This window comes from Ornithodoros turicata, chromosome 1 (genome assembly GCF_037126465.1).
Source record: "Ornithodoros turicata isolate Travis chromosome 1, ASM3712646v1, whole genome shotgun sequence".
NCBI classification, from domain to species: domain Eukaryota; kingdom Metazoa; phylum Arthropoda; class Arachnida; order Ixodida; family Argasidae; genus Ornithodoros; species Ornithodoros turicata.
Window position 1 is genome coordinate 102,979,896 of NC_088201.1, and position 20,252 is coordinate 103,000,147.

General features: G+C 48.8%; 1 protein-coding gene across 1 annotated transcript; it reads left to right on the plus strand.

The window, feature by feature from the left end:
* The first annotated feature begins 1,265 nt into the window (after positions 1-1,265).
* LOC135380929 (uncharacterized) lies at positions 1,266-2,570 on the plus strand. The gene has a single exon (XM_064612525.1). It carries the CDS (start codon positions 1,266-1,268, stop codon positions 2,568-2,570), a length of 1,305 nt encoding a protein of 434 aa, XP_064468595.1.
* Positions 2,571-20,252: the final 17,682 nt, after the last annotated feature.

The following is a 20,252-nucleotide window of genomic DNA, read 5'->3' on the forward strand; positions in this document are numbered from 1 at the left end:
TTCTGTAGCAGAACCATAGCCAGAGAGGGTGATGTATGCTGAGTCGTCTGAGATGTCCAGAGAGGTTTTACTCCATTTTTTTAACCAGGTTTGGGTCTAGGGTACATTACTCTCAGCCTCGAAAATTTTCACTGTACTGTTAAATTATAGCATGAGTTGCTTTTGCGCCATTAAAATTCATCATAATCATCATCATCATCAACTGTACTGTTAAAACTCGGAAAGGAACCTTCAAGCCCAGCCGGTTATCGACCTATCGCTCTCACTAGCCCCCGCAGGGGGTTGTGTAGTGGTGTTTGGTCAGTGGCGCCACCACGGACCCCAGCCCCCAGTCCCAAGGTGCTATCCGTACCGTGCCGAGGGGATGTAAGGCGAAGGGTAGAAACCTTGAATGGTGGCGGTCGGGGCATTGGTCGAGCTCCGGCCCATGGGTTGTCAAAACTCCAGGACCTTCCCGTATGTATGAGTATGAAGTACGGGCGACTCTTTGGAATACTCGTTTCAACAAACCTCTAAGGTTAAATTTTCTTCCTCTCTAGAGATCGTGGTCGCTTCGCGGACCGAAGTTTTACAAAGTGCATCTAAACAATTCATTTCCAAGTACATAGTACTGTTTAGTGCAGACTCCGAAAAAGAGAAAAACGTACCACTGGGAAAGATGTCACCATTTTTTATTGAAAAAGCGGTGGCATCCCTGTCTAAAAATATCACGGAAATAAAACGTATCAGATCTGCGGACTTGCTCATAAAATGCACGGATGAGAACGACTGCAACCGTATATTGAACGCTCATGAAATGATGGGAGTAAAGATTGCAGCTTCGATGCATAAAACACTAAACACTTGCAGGGTGTAATCTCAGTTTTTGAGTTGGTTGACGTTCCACCTGAAGAAATCTTGATGGAGCTCAGGGACCAGGACGTCGTTGATGTACGCAAAATCAAAATCCGTAAAAATGGGGAGTACATCACCACATGAAATATAGTACTGACTTTTGACAGGCCCACACTTCCAACAAAACTTTGGCCTCTGCTTCCCATAGACGGGTGGTCCTGGAAGGCCCGGCCAGGATTATTCAGTTTAGTCGCCATCTCCCACGCTCATTGCTTTCTTCTTTTCTATCCTTCCTTCTCATCTTTCCTTTTCCCCTTCTTTGGTGGCGAGGGCCAACCTTGTGCAGTTTTTTCACTCTTTTGAAACCTGCACTAGGGTATAGTGCAGAGGTACGTGTTAGCGTGCGGGGCACGTTCCCTTAGTTGGGCTCGATGGTGGGCGACACACCTACTGCGCAGAATCTCAACACTCTTTGTATGGATACATCAAAACAAAAAAAACCTGATCGGCTCCTCAAAACGAGTCGCACCGAGAGACAGACACTGAGCATCACTGACCTATCGCCAGAACCCTGGTTCCCCAAGTTCTTGATTATTCAGGCAAGTGACGAAAACACCTCACTGGCAAAAGTATCACCATTTCTCGTGGCCAAAGTTCTTGAACAGGTCATAGGCAAATCCTATCAAGCAAGAAAGCTGAACTCTGGTTCCATCCAAGTAGAAGTACATACAAAGCAGCAAAGCATAGCACTTCAGGCACTGAAAGAGATAGGGGACACACTTGTATCAGTCAGTACACATCGTACACTGAACATTGTAAAGGGCGTAATTTCAGAGGATGAACTGCTTTCCTGTTCTGAATCTGAAATTGAAGACGGTATGAACGAACAAGGAGTTGTCACAGCAAAACGAATATTCATCCGCAGAGACGGCAAAGAGATCCCGACTAAACATATCATACTATCATTCAAACTTCACTCACTGCCCTCAAGTATCAACGCCGGCTACCTTAATTGTAATGTAAGAGCATACGTCCCAAACCCAAGGCGCTGCTTTAAGTGTCAGCGCTTTGGGCACAGTTCACAAGTCTGCCGTGGCCATCCTGTTTGCCCAAAGTGTGCAGGGAAGGACCATACACCAGAAACCTGTAACAACGAATTCCATTGTGCAAACTGTGAGGGAAACCATCCGGTGTACTCAAGATCATGTCCCCGTTGGAAAGACGAGAAGCAGATAATTCGAATCAAGACCGAACAGAATCTCACATACAAAGCTGCAAAGGCACAACTTGACTTTGCAAAGAAGGGTAGTTTTTCCGACGTGGTGCGCAGGGGGGTGGCACCACCGAGGAGGTCTGTGGAGACTCAGACCTGTTTTCAGGAAACTGAGACTCCACTCCACACCCCCCAGCAGGATGTGGGAGACACACAAGTGCCTCCCACGTTGCCAGTGGCCAATCAAGAGACTGGCCACAACAAAGGAGCCACGACCTCGTCCAAGGTCGATGGCGCACAGTCTGTCTGGGACGGGAACGTAAAGGTCCCTTCCCAAATATCTCATAGTATGGACGTCGATGAGGATGACTGCATGTCGCAGAAGTCTTCATCGAGTGTATCCAACTTGCCTGGGAAAGAAAAAAGAGAGAGAAGAGATAAAGGGAGAGGTAGGGGCTCAAAGCCTAACGCCCCTCCCAATGAGCAGCGAAGGCCTGTCCCCCAAAGGGTGCTGCCACCTTAAACATAAGTTATGCTTCACGTAGTAACTCTTAAGTTGTTGGTCCCTTTACTTACCATTCACACTCTCATTATGGGGCAAGTATTCCTTCAGTGGAACTGTCAAGGCCTTCACACTAACATACATGATATACATGACCTGTTTGAAAGGTACAGTGCCGTCTGCTTCTGCTTACAAGAAACATACTTACACGAAGAAAATTATAATCCTTTCCGCAGACATAATATTTTTAGGAAGGACCGTACAACTGGGAGTCGTGCATCTGGCGGAGTGGCTGTGGTCCTCCCGCAGAGTATAGCTGCAAGACAACTTCCGCTTGTCACAGACTTGGAGGCAGTTGCCGTTCAAGTCTGCCTTGACACTGTCTTGACAGTGTGTTCATTATACTTGCCACCATCATCATTAATAGAACAAAGAGAACTTGAAAAGCTATGCGATCAACTTCCTCAGCCCTACATCATCTCAGGCGACTTTAACGCTCACAATCCCTTGTGGGGCAGCCCAAAAGTAGATAGACGAGGGAAAATGTTGGAGAGGGTTCTTCTCTCAAGGCCAATATGTCTCCTAAATTCAGGGTTACCAACATACATAAATTCTTCAACGCAAAGTTTCTCTTCTTTAGACCTTTCGCTGTGCAGTCCTACACTTTTTTCACGTCTGGAGTGGACAGTTGAGCAAAACCCTCGTGGTAGTGACCATTTTCCTATCATTATAAAATTTCGTGGTCCAACGAACTCTCTAAGGTCACGACCTCCACGATGGAAACTTTCTGAAGCAGACTGGAACTTGTTTCAGAAAGACGCCAACCTTGTGTCATTATCTTTTGAGGACACTAGCATTGAAGAAGCAAATAATGTTATCACGAATACAATAATAAATGCTGCTTTGAAATCCGTACCACAAACATCTGGCCGTCTCCCCAAGCGTCCCAAACCTTGGTGGACAAACGATTGTGGGAAAACACGCAAACAACAGAACAGAGCTTGGAATATCTTTCGCAGATACCCCACTCCAGAGAACCTCCTTGTATTTAAAAGAGCACGTGCGAAAGCCAAATGGACGAGAAAGCAGGCAAAGCGCTCTTCGTGGTGCAGTTTTATCTCCTCCTTAACACACAACACTCCATCAAAGGTCGTTTGGGATAGACTTCGGAAAATTAAAGGAGATTATACAGGCTTTTCTATCCCCTTACTTCAAGTAAATGGGGCCCCATGTCAGAACTTGGGCGAGCAGGCTGACCTACTCGGTCAGCATTTTCACAACATATCGAGTTCTTCTCATTATAACAAGAATTTCCTCTCCATAAAGCAACAAAGTGAAAAACAAGTCATTCCAGTCACAGGTGGAGAAAACCTTCAATATAACAAGCCCTTTACCATGGTAGAGCTCCTGAGAGCACTGTCGTCAGTAAAGGTCAGTGCCCCGGGGCCAGACCGCATTGCATATTCTATGCTCACTCACCTGTCAAGCGAATCTAAAGAATGTTTGCTCAAGTTTTTTAATGATGTCTGGGAAAAGGGCCAAATGCCATCAACATGGAAGGTAGCAACGGTCATCTCCTTCCTGAAGCCTGGGAAGGATGCTTCAAACCCAACCAGTTACCGACCGATTGCACTGACAAGCTGCCTGGGAAAAACTTTCGAGAGGATAGTTAGCAACCGGCTGATGCACTATCTGAGGTTAATAACTGTCTTAATAATAACCAGTGTGGTTTTCGAAATGCACGTTCGACAGCAGACCACCTCATCCGATTGGAATCCACAATTCGAGAGGCTTTTGTCAGAGGAAATCGCTGCGCGTCTGTTTTCTTTGACATAAATCATTTTCTTAATCCTTTTCTTTGACATTTTCATAATCCACTTTGGGGCAGTACAAGAACTGACACTCGAGGGAAAATGTTAGAGAAATTTTTATTATCAACATCCATCTGTCTTTTAAACACAGGGGCACCTACATACATACATTCTTCAAGTCAGACTCTCTCAGCCTTAGACCTGTCTTTTTGCAGTCCATCCTTGTTTCAGGAGGTAGAATGGACTGTAAAACAAAACCCACTTGGAAGTGACCACTTCCCAGTGGTGTTAAAATACCTTACTCTAGTCGACACTCTGACGACACGCCCTCCCAGGTGGAAATTTGAAATAGCCGACTGGAATCAGTTTTCTGAAAAATGTGACCTCTCTCTGATTCCTATTGATGCGGTGACGATCGAGGACTCTAGCAATCTTATTAGTAACATCATCCTCGATGCAGCAACGAAATTCATTCCCCAGGCTTCTGGTCGTCTCCCAAAGCGACCTAAAGCCTGGTGGAACAGTGAATGCGAGGAAACTCGCAAACTGCAAAATCGGGCATGGGGCACATTTCGGAGGTACCCCACATCACAAAATCTCCTACTTTTTAAAAAGGCAAGAGCAAAGGCCAGGTGGACACGCAAACAAGCTAAGCGGTCCTCTTGGCACGCCTTTGTATCGTCTCTGTCTTGTAACACCCCATCCAAAGTGGTATGGGACAGACTTCGCAAAATCAGAGGAGAACACATCAGTCATTCCGTCCCTCTTTTAGAAGTTAACGGTCAGGTATGTGAAAGCCTAGAAGAGCAGGCGAATGCGCTTGGGGAGCATTTCCAAAGAATTTCTGACTCATCTCATTATAGTAAAAACTTTCTTAAGATCAAAGACACTGCAGAGAAGAAGACAATTCGAATGAGTGGCGGGGACGACCATGGATATAATCAGCCGTTTACTATGATAGAGCTGCAGAGGTCATTCTCTTCAGCAAAGACTACCTCAGCTGGTCCAGACCGAGTGACATATTCCATGCTTCAGCACTTGTCCGAAACATCGAAAGAATGCTTGCTTCGTTTCTTCAACCGAATCTGGGCAGACAGCACATTACCATTCGCATGGAAAACTGCCACCGTTGTTCCACTGTTAAAACCTGGAAAAGGCCCTTCAAATCCAACTAGCTATCGACCTATCGCTCTCACAAGCTGCATCGGCAAAACATTTGAGCGTATGGTCAATGGTCAGCTCGTCCATTTTCTAGAGGAAAACAAATGTTTCTCTAAACTTCAGTGTGGTTTTCGTGCCGGGCGGTCCACAACGGACCACCTGGTTCGAGTAGAAACAATGATACGTGAAGCTTTCGTCCGAAGACAACACTGCCTCTCTGTTTTCTTTGATCTTGAGAATGCATACGATACCGCTTGGCGGTATGGTATCCTACAAGATCTGTACTCTTTTGGGATCAGGGGGCGCATACTCAGGTGCGTCATGAACTTCCTACAAAACAGGACATTCCAAGTACGACTTGGAACGACGCTATCTCGTGTTCTGGTTCAAGAGAATGGAGTGCCACGGGGATCTGTCCTGAGTGTTACTCTCTTCCTTGTGAAAATCAATTCAGTAGCCAATGTAATTCCTCGTTCCATGTCATGCTCCTTGTACGTAGATGACATTCAAATATCATATTCTTCTACAAACCTAGCAATATGCGAGCGTCAGATGCAGCTAGCTCTAAACAAGCTTACCACATGGTCCCTCGAAAATGGGTTTAAGTTCTCGCACGAGAAAACTGTCTGTGTTCACTTCTCTAGGGTCAGAGGAATGCTTCCTTCACCTACTCTTAAGCTGAATGGGCAGGACCTCACTGTTAAGAGTGAGCACAAATTTCTTGGGGTCACGTTTGATAGCAAACTTACTTTCCTACCGCACATTAAGAGCCTTAAAACTAAATGCATCAAGTCCCTAAGCCTCTTAAAGGTGCTGTCACACAGATCCTGGGGCGCAGATCGTGACACGTTGCATAGAATTTACATTTCGACAGTGAGGTCAAGATTGGACTATGGGTGCATTGTCTATGGATCTGCCCGCGAATCTGCTCTCAAGATTTTGAACCCAGTTCACCACCAGGGGTTGCGTTTAATAACTGGTGCCTTTCGTACATCACCAGTTGAGAGTCTATATGTCGAATCCAAGGAGTGGTCATTGGAGAGACGTAGGTTCTACCTCTCAGCATCATATGCGCTTAGAGTGAAAGGCTATCCAGGACATCCTGCACTCCAGTCTGTGAGGGAGACACGGTTTAAGCAGTTCTTTCTCAGCAAACCCACAGTTATACCTCCTTTTAGTATGCGTGTGCTACAGGGAATCGAAACGTATGAGTTCATTGAGTATCACACACCAATTTTGCAAGCGTGTGTGGGAGCTCCGCCGTGGGACGTACTTCCAGAATGCAATTACTCTTTAGCTAAATATAACAAACATGGCACTCCACCATGTGTGCTCCAACAAGAATTCAGTTATGTAGCCGAAAGCTTTGGAGATCACACTGCTTTTTATACCGATGGGTCAAACACACACACATGCGTTTCTTGTGCAATGGTTACTGAATCTTGCACGAAGTCTCAGCGGCTTCCAAACTCTGCATCAGTTTTTACTGCAGAGCTATATGCAATAATCATGGCGCTTAGCTTCATCCTAGACCGTCAGATCAAGTCTTCGATCATCTACAGCGATTCACTCAGTTCTCTTAAAGCCATCTGTACAATACAGAAACAGAAAAATCACCTTGTATTAAGGGCCCGATATCTTGCAACCAAGGTAATCAAAAAAGGTCTCTGTTTAGGTTTTTGCTGGGTTCCCAGCCACGTTGGGATACCCGGCAATGAACTCGCAGATGCAGCAGCTGCAGCTGCGCTCTCTTCTGAAGTGAGCCTATTGGAGAGTCCCTCTCAAGACCTTAGGTCAGTCCTGAGGAGGAAAATTAATGTGAAATGGCAACGAGAGTGGGCTACACGAGAAAACAACAAGCTTTGGATGTCAAAAAACACAATTTTAGGAAGCATACCGAGTTTTAAAAATCGTCTCCATTCAGTAGTTTTTAGTCGCTTACGCATTGGTCACACACACCTCACACATGGTTTTTTACTGCGCCGGGAGGAACCACCGGAACGTACGCAGTGTGGGGAGCAGCTGTCTGTGCTGCACATCCTAATCACGTGTCTTGCACATGAACCTCATCGTCAGTATCACTTTAAAGAGCTTTACAGATATCAGTTGCCACTTCATCCAGCCTTGTTGTTGGGTGATGAGCCTCTTTTACCCTTCATGAGAGTTTTTAACTATTTTAAAGATGTTGGCTATTTAAATGCAATATAGTTTTACCCAGCTGCTCATGTACCTTGTTTTACTGTCTAAACATTTCTAAAACTATGGTTTTAGTTTAATCTTGCTGCTTTTACATTGTCACCAACCATCCCCATTGTCTTTTCACCATAGCTTTGGCGCACTATGACCCTAGTTGTCCGTGCGCCATAAAAACCTGAATAATAATCATCATCAGAATGACTTTCGCCACTTTCTAGTCACGTGGGAAGCCTCCCAGTGCGAAAGACTTATTAATGATCCAAGTCAAAAAATTCTCGTGTATACCCTGCAATGTTTCCGAGGTGTCAATGCTGGAAAAGTCAATACCCTTATCGACTTTTCTGTTAAGGGATTTAATGACCTCATTTACCTCTTTAACACCGAACGGTTTATCGTGATAACTACCATCAATATGTCCAACACGTTTCCCATGATGCCTATCCCAGTCCTCAATAACCAACTGGTCATCCCCGTAAATTGTGTTTAAAGTCATAGTACAAGTTTCATTAAAGTCTTTAGTTATTGAACCAACACTGCAACGGATTGCCGAAATAACCCTGCTCTGCTTACCTTCCCCCATAAATTCTCTATAAATGGTACCGAATGGATTAACTGGATTGATACTCTTAATTCTATTATTAATAGAAGCATCCTTAGCCTTAACAGTTTGGGCCTTATAGGTCTTAAACAAGTTGAAATATTTATCCTTAAGATGAATTCTAGTACTACCTCTAGCCTTCTGGCATAGCCTGCGCATCGCGCGCACTCTTTTCCTAAGATAACTTAATTCCTCTGACCACCAGTCGACCATCTTCTTTTTATTCCTAACCCACCTTAACTCGTTAGCACGATATTGTTCTATACGGTGCTGCATGATTTTCACAATATTCTCAAGTTGTTGAACATCTCGAATACATTGTTTTCTAATTAAAAATATCCATTCGTCTCTAATAATGGCATCTCTCCACCTATTTCTCCCTATTGCCGTGAGTTGTAATTTACCTTTGTAGTTGTTACCAAAACATGTAAATGTAATGAACCGATGATCACTACCTGTTACAACATCATGAACTGTCCAATCTAATCCGGCACGAAAATGCCTCTCAGTAACCAACGTGACATCAATCCATGATTCACCATTGCGTGAATGGCAGGTTCACAGTGTTCTCGGTTGGTTCACAATCGACATATCGTTGGCTAGAATATAATCCACCAGATTATCCCCCCTGTCGTCGTTTCTATTTCCCCCCATAACTGATTTTTAGGATTGAGATCACCTAATACAATAACCATTTTATCAGAAAGAATACCGTGGATAAGACACAGGTCCTGCACCACTGGCTGGAAAGCTGAGGTAGGGCTTATGTATACGTTTACAACCACAACTTCCCGTCCACCCACCGTGATGATGAGCACCAAAAAGTTACCTGTGACTTTATAGGGAAACACCTCACCCTGTATATTACCAACCATTGCTGCCACCTTCGCTCCAGCAGCGCCGTAGACCATACCCATTCCATCGGGAGGACAAAACAATTTATCATTAGAGAGATATGGTTCCTGTATCAGTGCGAAATCTACCGCGTGCTCTCAACAGAATAGTAACATGGTCTCCATGACGGCCCTTCCTGCATTAAATTGTAAGAATCGTAATTGGGTCATTGAAAAAATGAGTGTCTAGTACCAATGCTTGAGAATGAACTAACCAAATTGATTGTAAAATTTTCCTCTATCCCCGATGGTCCCCCCTCAGCTTCTCCAGCTCCCTTCTGAACAGAGGGCACCTTGTTGTGTTGAATGGGTGATCTACCCCATACACCGTACCCCTTAACGCGTTCTCACGCTGGCAGGCAGCACACAAGTCTGCCCCTCGTGCCCGAGTGCACTGCCTCGCCAAGTGCCCCACATCGCCACATCTAAAACACCTTATGTGTTTTTCCATACACATACTTGTTCCATGACGATATGTGAGGCACCTGAAGCAAGCTCTAACATTAATGATCTCCTGCGCCCGGCACGAGGACCAGCCCGTGTGAAGCCTTCCCTTTTTCACCAAAAGTGCCGCCTTCTCAGGGCTCACCTCCACAATGAAATTACTGACTGATCCCTGCTTAACTTGATTTAAAATTTTAAATTCGTTCTCTAGGATGCTGAGATTGTTTTTCATATTGATAACCTCCCTGAGTATGGTTGAATCAACTCTATTTTCAACTCCCCGTAGCTTTAAACGCATGTTCCTCTCTTTCGGAAAAGAGCTTGTGGCGTGTACCTCGGGAGACAAGCAAGGACAACTAGACTGACTGTCGTTGCCAGAAGGAATGCGAAAGCGCACTGGCACGCAGAAGCGGCCCCGTGAGCTCGCGTCCCATTTATTGCGCTCGTTGTCGATGGGCGATGCTGATAGGCGGCTGCTACAGGGCTCCCCCTCCCCGAAGACGGGTTGACGGAGAATGAGACACAGAGAGGGGAGTAGCCCAGGTAACGGTGCGGCGAGGCTTGGCACGAGGTGGGTGAGGGACGAAGACAGAGGACTCTGTGGCAGGTGCAGCAGGGGTGTCGACCTCCAGGTATGCCGGTTTTACCCTGTCGAGGGAGACCACCTGAGGCCGGGCTTGAATGTCCAGAGTCATGGTCTTGTCGGTGCGAGACAGGACACGGAAGGGACCGTCGTAATGGGGTGAAAGGGGCTTGCGGGGGGCGTCATGCCGAAGAAAGACGTGTGTGCATGTCTTGAGATCGGGGTGGACGAAGATGACCGGGGAATTGGGGTCCTGGTGGCGGTCGGCGAAAGGCGTCGGAAGAAGCGACGAAGTAACTCGACGTATTCAGACTGCCGAGTTTCGGCTTGGGAGTCGAGCCAGAAATCGCCGGGGAGGTGCAGTGTCGTTCCAAAGACGAGCTCTGCAGCGGAGCAGGACAGGTCTTGCTTGAGGGCAGAACGAATGCCCAACAGCACAATCGGCAGATGATCTACCCAGGTGACTTGGGCCTCGCGAGCAATAAGCGATGCCTTGAGCTGGCGATGGAAGCGCTCTACAGCACCGTTAGCGGCGGGATGATAGGCAGTCGTTCTGATGTGGTGAACTCCCAGCAGGGTCATGAGAGCCTTGAAGAGGGCGCTTTGGAATTGCCTGCCCTGGTCGGTCGTAATTCGAGTGGGGCATCCGTAGCGGGCGATCCAGGTAGAGACGATCGCACGAGCTACGGTGTCGGCGGTCATGTCTGGGATGGGCAGAGCTTCGGGCCACCGGGTGTACCTGTCGACCATGGTAAGAAGGTACCGATAGTCGCGGGAGGGTGGTAGGGGGCCGACGATGTCGACATGGAGATGACGGAAGCGGCCGTCGGGCAGGGGAAATTGGCCGACGGGCGACTTGGTGTGACGGGTTATTTTGGCCCTCTGGCAGGCCATGCAGGATCGTGCCCAGCGTCTCACGTCGGCGTTTATGCCCGGCCAGACGAAACGGGAACACAACAGACGCTGGGTGGCCCGGATGCCGGGATGAGCAATGCTGTGGAAGCTCTGGAAGGCCGGGAAACGGACCGAAGGAGGGAGATACGGGCGCGGCGAATCACCGGAAACGTCGCAGGCGATGTCGCAAGGAGCCATGGGGAGAGGAATGTACTTGAGTTGGAGGGACATCTTGCAGGGGCTAGCGGACGTATAATCACGGAGATCTCGATCATTTGCCTGTGCTTCCGCGATGTCGTCGAGAGTGACGCCGGAGACACGGACGGCCTCGATGCGGGAAAGGGCATCCGCTGCTTGGTTTTCAGCACCGTGCACAAAGCGAATGTCCGTGGTGTACTCAGAGATGTAGCACAGGTGACGAAGGTCGGCAGAGGAGTACGCAGCACGGTTAGACTTGAACGCAAAGGTCAGAGGCTTGTGGTCTGTGAGCACGTGGAAGGTCTGCCCGTCGAGGAAATGGTGAAAGTGTTTAAGCGCGTAATAGATGGCCCGGAGCTCTCGACTGAACGTGCTGTACTTTTCTTCCGAGGGCTTGAGTCTCTGGGAAAAGAAGGCCAGTGGGCACCAACCGGATGGGGAATATTGTTGGAGCACGGCTCCGACGGCATGGGTTGATGCGTCGACCATGAGGCGGAGGTCGGCCGAAGGATCAGGATGTACCAGTAGGGCGGCATCGGCCAAGGCGGTCTTGGCCCGTACGAATGCGTCCAGAGCCTCGGGAGAGAGGTGGAAAGGCTTTGCCGCACTCCCAGAATTGCGCAGCGTATCAGTGAGAGGACGAAGAATGTCGGCACAGTGCGGAATGAAGCGGCGATGAAAGTTGATGAGTCCCAGGAATTCGCGCAGTTTCCGAAAGGAAGTGGGGGCGGGGAACTGCTGGATCGCGTGCACTTTGGATGGGAGAGGCCGAATACCCTCCGGGGTTACCTCGTGTCCCAGGAACCGCACGGACGACTGGCCGAAAACGCATTTTGCGGGGTTAAGGACAAGGCCATGCTCGTCCAACCTGCAGAACAGCTGGCGTAGATGTTCTTCATGTTCACCGGGAGTCTTGCTGGCGACCAGTATATCATCGAGATATGCGAAGGCGAAAGGGAGCCCGCGCAGAACCTCGTTGATAAACCTCTGGAAGGTCTGCGCCGCGTTACGCAGACCGAAGGGCATGCGGATGAACTCGAAAAGGCCAAATGGTGTTATGATTGCCGTTTTTGGGGTGTGTTCCGGTGCCACAGGGATTTGATGGTAGGCCTTTACGAGGTCGATCGTGCTGAAGGTGGTCGCGCCAGCGAGGCCTAGGGCGAAGTCGTGAAGGTGTGGAAGGGGATACTGATCTGGGACAGTAGAGGCGTTCAAAGCTCTATAATCGCCGCAGGGGCGCCAATCCCCTGAAGACTTCGGAACCATATGGAGCGGTGAAGACCACGGACTGGACGATGGTCGAATCAAACCTAGCTGCAACATATGGTTCGAACTCTTGGCGGGCGATCTTGAGGCGGTCGCCGGCGAGTCGGCGTGGCCGAGCCGTCACAGGGGGACCCGTCGTCACAATGGTGTGGGTGACAGCATGCTTCGGGGTGACAGCCATGTTGCAGGGCTTCGCGACGGAAGGGAAGTCGAGCAGAATGGTGGAATACGGGGACGAGGGCAAAACTGTCCTGATGCCCGAACTATGCTGGGAAGACGGGACGCCAGAGATTGTGAGGCCGGTTGTGGAGTCAGCAAGCTTCTTGCGGGCAATACTTATGTCGAGACCGAAGTGGTGAAGGAAGTCGGCTCCCAGAATGGCAGTAGGCACGTCGGCTGTGACAAACAGCCAACGAAAAAGGCGCCTGAGCCCGATGTCAATGGTGAGGGATCGCAGGCCAAAGGTTGCGATGGGCGACGTGTTGACGGCCTGAAGAGTCGAGGAGGAGGGCCCGCGGGCGCGATCAGCCCGCGTGGGGGGCACGATGCTCACCTCAGCGCCGGTGTCTACCAAAAAACGGTGGCCTGCGAGTCGGTCAATGACGTAGAACAGGCGGCTTCCTGGGGGGCCGTGGTCGAAGGCCGCCTCTATCGACCGGCCTCCGCGTTTCCCGTCCAGGAACAAGGTCGTGTGCACTTCAGTGCCTTGTCGCCGTATTTCCTGTGATACCAGCAGAGGCCGTTGGGCTGGCTCTGTGCATCAGACTGGGCGGAAGGAGAGCGGCGGCGGCCGCGGGACGGTGAACGTAAAGTCCGAGGGCGGTGAGTGAGATCAGAGCGGAGACTTTCCACAGCTTCAGACAACCGCGCAATCTGCTCCTGAAGGGCGCGGGTAGAGCTGTCAGTGGGAGGAGGGGCGTGCGGGGTGCGGTGGGAAACGGCGGCGATGGGAGGCGAAGAGTACTCAATGATCCTATCCGCGAGTTGGGCGAAGGCCTTGAGGGAGAGATCTTCGGAGCCGGCCAAGACCATTCGTACTTGCTGCGGAAGCCTCTGGAGGAATAGCTCACGTAATATGGGGTGCTGATCGTCCGTGGCGCCTCCGAGCAGTTGTTGCATACGATGGAGAAGCTGCGATGGCTTGCGATCGCCCAGTTCCTCGCCAGAGAGGAGCTGACGGATCCGTGACTGCTCTGTGCACTCAGCACACGAAAGAATCGCTTCCTTGAGCTGTTGGTACGGATTTTCGGCAGGTGGGGAGGCCAGAAGGTCGTCTACCTGGTCGGCAACGTCGGGAGGTAAGGCCGAAACGACGTTCAGATACATCGTAAGGGGTGATGTGATTCGGCGAAGGGCGAAGCGAGCTTCGACCTGCGAGAACCATGCACGCGGGGTTTTCGTCCAGAACGGCGGCAGGTGGACTTCTGTGCCAACGGCGCCTACTGTGGCCCCTGTCAACGCAGGCGGTGCAGAAGGAGGCGGCTCCAAAGGAGCGTCTGGAGAAACGTTCATTGTCGGGTCACCAGTTGTGGCGTGTACCTCGGGAAACAAGCAAGGACAACCAGACTGACTGTCGTTGCCAGAAGGAATGCGAAAGCGCACTGGCACGCAGAAGCGGCCCCGTGAGCTCGCGTCCCATTTATTGCGCTCGTTGTCGATGGGCGATGCTGATAGGCGGCTGCTACAAGCTCTTAACCGTACTGTCCAATTCCTCATCTGCAACCATGGCATCGGCCATAGCCTGTAAACCTTCTAGAGTGTTCGCTTTAACCAAAATTCCACCCTTTCTAATATCTCTGAGCTCGACCTCAGGTATTCCCAACTGTATACTGGATTCAATTTAGATAGAATATTGCTTCTAATGTTGTCATTATTGGCACCTGATTTTGCGTGAACGAACATCACGCACTCCTTTTTTCTTTACGTTTGGCACCACGTGCAGTACACCACTTTTAACTGTATCTGAGTAAGATATCGCCGGGGTCTCCAATCTGTGTTTTAACTCTTTTATTTGATTCCCTGTATCTTGTCCCTCAACTGTGGCAACTCGCAATCTTTCATGAGTAACGCTGACCGCCCTTTCAAGTTCCAACTTTCCATTCTGAAGCTCTTCTATTCTATCTTTAGCCTCCTGGAACAACCAGACATGTATTCTCTTGTTTTCATCACTCGCGGCGCACTCTTCAATCAACTTTTCGTTTCTATTCCTGAGTTCTCTTACTTCGTGATCCGCCTCTCTTTTGAGATCCAGGGTCATGTTGGCCCTAGTGACCGCCTCTACCAACTTAGTCTCTACGTCTCGAATTATGCGTTCATATTCCAGGAATATGTTTTCCCAGTCCCAATCTGGTAGGCTTCGTTAAGCTTCCCTCTAGTTTAAGAAAGTCTGCCTTAAGCTCAGTGAGACGCATGTCTATGGCTTTGCTTCCGTCTTTAACTGCCTCAGCAGATCCCTTCACAGTCTGGGATGCCCCACCTGCGATAACCACTTTTGCGTCATAACCCTACCATCCTCAGATCTAACAGGTGACCATATCAGACTATTGCTGGCCTCAAAAGGATTTTCTTCATTTACTTGTTCCCTAGAACTCATGTTCACCAATCACCAGTAGATCTACACTGTTACCTTCCAATGTCATAGTTTTGCCAAGAACGATTATATTGAAAAGACGTACTCCTCTGTATAGCACAATCCTAACGCTCCGAATGAAACAAAAGGGAAAACAGAAGCCCCCTGCCCCCCAAAAATAATGGTAAAGTTACGCTACCAAAGAACCGTGCACCACTCCAGAGAAAACCTCCGTAGCTGAACGTTCAATAGTCCTAACTTCACACTGACCCACGTGTAATAGAAATTTCAACAAAAAACTACTTCTGAAAGAGAAAACAGGAGCACAGTAATGGGCACTAAACAAACCTACAAAGTTGTTTTAACGAACGTAATAGAAACTACGCCTCTGGGGTCACTTCCCAGATAGACACGTACTTGGGAAAACTACGAACATCTCGCCGTAAAATACGAAATGTAAAGCTTAACGTACTGCTCAAAGAAAAAACAGAAGCCCCCCTGCCGCCCCCCAAAGAAATATAAAGTTTACTTAAAAACCCACACAAAAGAAACAAAGCGGGCGGTTACACAACCCAGCTGCCCCACACACACACACGAACAAGCTGGCACAGCCGCTCTGCGTGGAAGGGGCGTTGATCCGGGAGAGCAGCTAAGGTGCGTCCGCTCACCACCCTGTCAGTTCGCGAACCGAGACAGAGCCCGCACCGAGACAGAGACATTACTTTCGGAAAAAGAGAGAAGGCGAAAAATAGGAGTCCCAGATCCGCACCACACAAGGCATCACAGAACTAGGCCTCATAGAGAAAGAAAAAGCTAAGAATAGAAATAGGTCCTAAGATAGGGTATATGAAGGAAGAGAAATATGAAATGAGAAAAAGAAAATATATTGAGCCAGCGAAACCACAACCAGGGGAACGGGGAACAGACAAAACCAGCGGCGTTTATCTCTTTTATGAACAATATAACACATTCAATAACATATGTACAACATACCTTGCATTGACACCGCTAATGCAAAAAAAAAAAAATGTAATGACAACCAATTAAACAAAGAAGTACATCCCAGCAGTACATCTCACACGACCATCGTTTCCGTTTCATCCATCGGTACCGAAGCATAATCCGTCACTTCAAACCGTCCTTGGCCGACTTCTCCCGCACTGTGCCCTGCACCAACTTCCTAACACTGTGCCATGCACCACAACACCGGTGTGAGCCCGAGCCACTTGGTACTTCTCTGGTCACAGTCCACCCGGCTATGCACTCAACGTCTTGGGCTGGCTTCTTCTCCTGTTGCTGTTTTCCACCCCAGGACACTTGCCCAAGTACGCCCATGGACATCCGCCCACATCCCGGGATGCTGTTGCTGTAGGCCGACTTCTCTTCTCCGATGTTCCGCTGATGTTCCGGGGTTGCCTATCATCCTACGCTGGAACCCGTTCTCGTCAGTCAACTGAGCTCTGCACAGAGTGAAAGGGCCCCCAATCAATACATTTACGTAATAGTGCCATTACAAAATACCTTACTATTGTTGGCAATCCAACGGAACAGGGTATTAGTTGTTTACAAAACTGCCCGGTTGTTCGCGTGAAGAGCCACCCAGTACACCACTTTATGTCATACACACTGATACATTACGCATCCAGTCCCCCCATGACCCCCAGTGGGAGGCTGCAGCTTTCGCGTAACCACCCACCACTGCGGGCCAAAAAGGAAACGTCCGATGGAACCAGCAACTGCCCCCCACAATCTACCCTGCACGGCCCACTACACCGCTAGAGCACCTCCCACCCCCCGGACCCCCGCAGGAGAGAGGCTGCAGCGAACGCGTAACCCCCCTCCCCCACCCCCCGCGGGGGCCCAGGGAGCGAACTGCGGGAGAAGTACGCTTTACAAACTATCAATGCCATCAAAAGGACCAGAGCGCGGCATCCCCAGGGTCCCGCCAGCCCAACACGTGGAATACCTCACTTCCTATCTGCTCAACGTAGACAACAACAGGGTCACCCTAGACAAGCGTAGCTTTATGAGTATGGGAGATATATGACGGGTCCAAAGGGACAACCCTTCCTTGACAAGGGAAAGAATTGGAGCGACTCGTACCGCGCTACCCCTCACCGGGCCGCTAAGAAAATTATTCCACTTCCAACGCTGCAAGATTACAGTGTACTTAAGATGACCAAAGCGAGGCCCTAGAAAAGGCACAAGTGACCCTGCACGTCCACCCACCACAGTGTAGCAATACTAGTATGTATATTAAAAGTACCATAAATTCACCTGCCTCCAAGGCACAAAGCCTCCCCCACCGCCCGCCAACCTACCCGCCGCGCGCCACACAACGTACATGTGCCATGGGGGAAGCCTCGGGGACGGACCGGCCATCGGACGCCTTAATACTCACGTTTCAGACCCGTCTCCGGACCCCCCCCCCCCGTCAGTTGCACCTATAAACCCAGATTCCCGGGACACCCCACGGACGAAACCTAGGCACCGAGCGAAGCCCCGCCACCCGCAAAACACCCTCAAGACGTTAAAAAAAAAATTAATATCCAGTTATCAACTGACATGCTAAAAAAAAAAAGAAAAATCCCTGGTCACGCAACTTACCAACCAACTTCAAGGGTGATAGCTACCAACTCCACCTAGTGGGAAAATAGTCGGGCCATTACGAGAGCACCCACCCCAGGGGAAACGAGGGGGCTCCTCGGGAACAGAATATGTAACATACTTTCAAAGTGGTTTCGCACCTCATTGTTACATACCACATTGATTTCTCTTCCTTATTATGAAAGAGAACGCTACGGAACCTTAATCCATTGCTTTGTACCAGGACTGCCCATGGCAATCGGCTGCATCCCTCCCCCCTCATGACTCCCCCTGGCCCTGATCACAACCGGCGCCCCGTCCGGTCTCCCCAATAACCGAACGGCCGGCTGAGGCCTCACCCCTGGTAATGGCTTTGCCGCACGACCAAAGGAAAAAAAAATTACATGTCATTTACTGTTGCCACCTTGTCTCGCAAGGCCTGCAGAGCCCTTTCCTTCCCCAATAGGTAGGGCAATCTTGCAGGGCTCAAGGCAACACCCAGGATATCCTCCAGCTCAGCCCTAGGGGCCCGGGTCCTATAGGACAGTCGAACATATAATGTGCAACGTCTCCAATGTCTGCACCACACTCGCAGCGGGCTGTCTGCCGTAGGGCGAATCGGCAAAGGTAGGTGGGAAAACCCCCGTGCCCAGTCAGCAACTGTGTGATATAATATTCAGGATTTGGTGGAACGTCTATGTGCAAATTACTGATCCAGTTCTTAATCCAGTGGTCAACGGTACGCCATTGACCCTGCCATCTTTTCACTGCTTCCGTATACATAATACCCTTTAATGCGGTCTTTGTTAGCGGCACGTGCCAGGTCACCCCCCCCCCCCCTCGTTCGCAAATCCATCAGCTATTTCATTCCCCAAGACTCCTGAATGACCGTACACAAAGTGGAAGAATAACTAAATACCAGATTCCGCCCTTTTGATTAATTCTTTCAATGATTGCACTCTCTGGTTTGTATGTGCAGGATTATGTAAGGCCTGCAGCAAAGAAAGACTGTCGGTGTAAACATGTACCGTTCCTTGCACTCCATTTTCCAACAGATCCTGTATATCGATGTACATTGCTGCAAGCTCCGCCTCGAAGACAGGGGCGTGCGGCGACAGCGCGGCCCTTCCAAATCGCTCCACCCGTCCCCTCCTCATTAGGCAAAAACCTGATCCCACACTTCCGTCTCCCTTGGACCCATCAGAGTACAGTTGGAATGTATTCTCCCTTACCGTTTGTGTTCTGTCAAACGGAATGGCAATCCTGTCACGGGGACGAATCCCCCAGATCGGGCAGCATGCGGCAATCTCGTCAGGGTGAATTACATTTTCCCCTATCGCAATCTGCCTCCCGGCTTGCCAAATAAGAAAGAATGAATACTCGGCCCATGCCCTCTGCATAATTGGCATAATTTTACAAATTACTGGTAGAATGTCGTATGGGAGTTGTTGTCTTCTCTATACCAGGCTCCATACAGTATAATACGTTCCATACATTTTTTGTATATTGACTGAAATAAAAGGTACCTATTACTTTTATACCTACCACATAATCTGTTAACCTTCAACGTTAAATTCGTAATTATGCTCTTAGCCCTGTCCAAATGTGGGATAAAGCTGAGGGTCCTATCAATGATAACCCCCAAAACCTTAACCTGCGTTCCAAACTTAATTGTGTTTGATCCAAATTTGACGACGGGCGGCTTCCCGCATACTTACAACCTTTAGCAACTAGTATAGCTTTTGTTTTGTTTGGATAGTACAAAAAATGTAAGATAAAAATGCACAAGTAAAGTTACAAAGGAAATAGCAAAATAAAAAATAAAGAAAACAAGAAAGCGTGCAAAAAAATCACATTTTTTTACAAAGAATACCAACGGGAGAAAATGACACGGAGGAATATTAGCTGTTCTGTAAAGTGGGCTTCACCTGACATCAAAATGTTACATTTCGCCATTTCTGGCGGAAACGTACGTACAGTCTAGCCAGACTGGTAGTTTTGTGGGCTTCACCTGATGCACCCGTGCGCTAGGTGAAGCCGACTTTCAGAATGGTGACGCCTACCAAAACAATGCCCGGGCTTCAGTAAATCATGTATCTTTCTCGATTAAGAAGAATATACCGAGTGCCTCACGGTAACGCTCGCCGAGCCTTTTAAAAAAGAACGAAGGTAGTTTCGTGGGTGACGCCGACTCATTGACAGCTGAGTCACAACAAAGTCAACAGAGAAATTGAGATCACATATAACAAGACTTACACATGGAGGTCACACGAAATTTGTGTAAAGTATATGGAGAGTCTACAGAGAGACCTGTAATAATTGTCAACAAGACTTAAAGTTCCATAAGTCAACATAAAGTCAATATGTGAGGTAAACACAAGGCTAATAGAAAGTCTACTGAATGTCTGTGCTCTCTGTTGACTAAGTTCTGTAGAATGGAAACAAGAGGTTTGTAAGCGTTTTTGTACCATGAAGAACCATTACAACCATTTTTGTAAGCGTTG

Bases quoted from the DNA above. Each gene is read 5' to 3' on its own strand.
- LOC135380929 (XM_064612525.1), top strand. From the start codon at position 1,266: ATGGTGGGCGACACACCTACTGCGCAGAATCTCAACACTCTTTGTATG.